Here is a 2,541-nt window from a genome sequence, read left to right on the forward strand (position 1 = left end):
AAGAGGAAAAATTTTAGTTTTATCTGATTTAGTTTCACAGAAGTCTTTTGCTATCTGAATATTAATAGAAGAAAAAATTAAGAGATTAAACGATTTGCAATATTGTTTTTAGTTGTAGCCCCATTTCAAACCTTTTTGTTTGTAATTTAGATGAATTAAAACCAAAAGTGTTTGTCTTACATAAGGAGTACATTACATAAGATCAACGAAAAGCAGAAATGTCAGGCAAAATGACAAACTGAGGTTTGTAAATATTTCCCTCTGTGTTTAAATTCGCTCTCTGACGTTCCTAAGATGGTCCGGTTATTAAAATGGACTTTTATGCCTGAATCAAAATAAACCATCAACCTACAAGAAAAGAAAACAAAAAACTGGCTGCTGCGCTGTCCGAGGAGCAGCATTTACCGACCCGTTTGATGTCATCCCCGTCGGTTCCACCCAAACAGCCGAGGGCTTCGGAACGCTGTCCAAAAAACTGGCCTAAGGAAAGCCGCAGGTAGCTTTCATCCGAGGACACCTGGGAGGCCCTCATCAGGACATGGCTGATGGGAGGGATCTTCCATGACGAGTCGCTTTGGAAGGTGGTGTCGTTTCCTGCTGCTGGTTCTATCACCTCCTCCTGTGTAAACAGAGGCAGGCAGAACTAAACACCAAAGCTTTAAGGTTTCAGATGGATAATGATAATCTAAGTCACCTTAAACTTAGAAGATTTAAACAGGAGTTAAGGTTTACCTGCATGAACTGATGCTCTTTCTCAAACTCCTCTTGATCCTTGATTATTTTCTCCATAGCATCACCTGCAAACAAGCAGCAGCAGTGTGTGTAAAGTGCATCATTTACTGTTGTTTTTATTGCAATAAAGTTAATATCTTTCACATACTAGCAGGTACAAAGTCCTCGTTTTGTAGTTGGCCTTCGTGCTCAGATTCTTTCCCATCAAGCTCTTTCTCAAAGTTGGAAAAATAAGCTAGGTCAGTGACCCACTTTCCCTCCTCATTCTGGTAAACAACACTTTGACTGCCACTGGCTCCTGAGGAGAGAAGCATCACTTTCACCATTTTACAGCCATTTCTAATAAAGTATCCCATCACAATCAGAGAGACTGATATTAGAAATACATCCAAGTAGGACTAAGCATTCAGGAAGTTTTTGAGTCTACCTTGCTGAAACTCCAGCTCCATGTTGTCTGGACAGTTGTTCCAACCGTCATCCAAGTCCTCCTGATCCTGGTGGAAACTCTGGGAAAAGTACTTTGCTTCCAGGGATGTGGAGAGAAGGTTTTCATCCACACTGGCACCGTCCGATGCTTCAGCAGCTGTCATCTCGCCACAGGGCCCTCCTCTGGGGCCCAACGAGTGTCTGGCCCCATCAGGCTCATCTACTGCCTCATCCTCACTGGGGTCTTGGTCAGTGTTCGGCATCTAAACATTTCATATCAAAACATTTTAAGATTTTATATTTACACAGCAAGGAATCACTAATGGAAACAGTACAGATGAAAAACATTTATGTTATAGTTAGTCTATAGTTATGCTGCTATATGTTTAGGTTGCCTTTACAATGCAGGCCTTGATGCTCAATTCCCATTTTTTTGTGTTTCCGTTCACATTTCCAAACATATGTGACCATTATGTGATCTCCTGTGTGAACTCCATTCATTCAGCTTAAGTATCCCGCATGCGCAGTAGAGGACGCAATGACGTCACAAGCCAGCATGCTCTATGCTTACGGAAGTAAACATGGATGGTAGCGTGGAAGCACATCTAGCGATCTTTCCAAACCGTAAAATCTTTTCAAGATGGTTAAAAAAAAGAAAGAATACTACATCATCCGCCATGGTGTTAGTTTTTTTTGCCACTTCTTTGTAGCAAGGGTATTAATGGCATTCAGGTTGGATGAATGCGACCTGGCCGTTCAGACACAGGTTACATTTGAAAAGATCAAATTTGAGTCAGATTCAGGCCCACAAAGCCAAGTGGCCTGGGTCGGAATGGAAAAAAAAAAATCAGATCTGTGTTGTTCAGACAGCCATGAAAATATCAGACTCAGGTCGCATATGGGCCTTGAATGGTCTCTTCAGGCTGCGGTGTGAACGTAGCCTTAGACTGTTGGAGGTCCTTCATAGGATGCATGACAGTAGAGCTAGACTCTCAAGGATTTATTCACCAGTCCAGGGTTCCTACAGCATAAGGCAAGTTCAATTCAAGACTTTTTAATGCCACTTGAAATAAAAATGTAAGACCAAATTCACAAGAAACACAAGAAAAACCTGCTTGCGACAACTTAACCCAAAGGTTTATTTTAACATAAACCAATGCACTAATGTTTCAGATTTTGAAAAACTTCTCATACATGAAGAAAGCTAAAAACACACAAATGACAGATATATTTTAACAATAATTTAACTGAATTCACAAACTTTGTTTTGCAGAGACAAGGGTGGAACAAAACCGAGAAATATCGGCTGTTTCTCTGTAACTCAATTTTGAAGCTTTGTGTTACGTGCTTCTCATGTGTGACTCCACTGCCTTAATTCCCATC

The 2,541-nt window shown here is 40.9% G+C and overlaps 1 protein-coding gene across 1 annotated transcript in view; it reads right to left on the minus strand.

The window, feature by feature from the left end:
• Positions 1-2,541, minus strand: part of cep192 (centrosomal protein 192kDa) — a 57,673-nt gene that overhangs the window by 43,017 nt on the left and 12,115 nt on the right. The window contains exons 13-16 of the mRNA XM_015383073.1: positions 1,160-1,421; positions 881-1,030; positions 733-797; positions 410-619 (exon numbers count right to left, since the gene is read on the minus strand). Of these exons, the coding sequence (XP_015238559.1) occupies positions 410-619; positions 733-797; positions 881-1,030; positions 1,160-1,421 (687 nt within the window). The remainder of the gene's footprint in view (positions 1-409; positions 620-732; positions 798-880; positions 1,031-1,159; positions 1,422-2,541) is intronic.

The sequence above is a fragment of the Cyprinodon variegatus genome, unplaced genomic scaffold (genome assembly GCF_000732505.1).
Source record: "Cyprinodon variegatus isolate N-32 unplaced genomic scaffold, C_variegatus-1.0 Scaffold275, whole genome shotgun sequence".
NCBI classification, from domain to species: domain Eukaryota; kingdom Metazoa; phylum Chordata; class Actinopteri; order Cyprinodontiformes; family Cyprinodontidae; genus Cyprinodon; species Cyprinodon variegatus.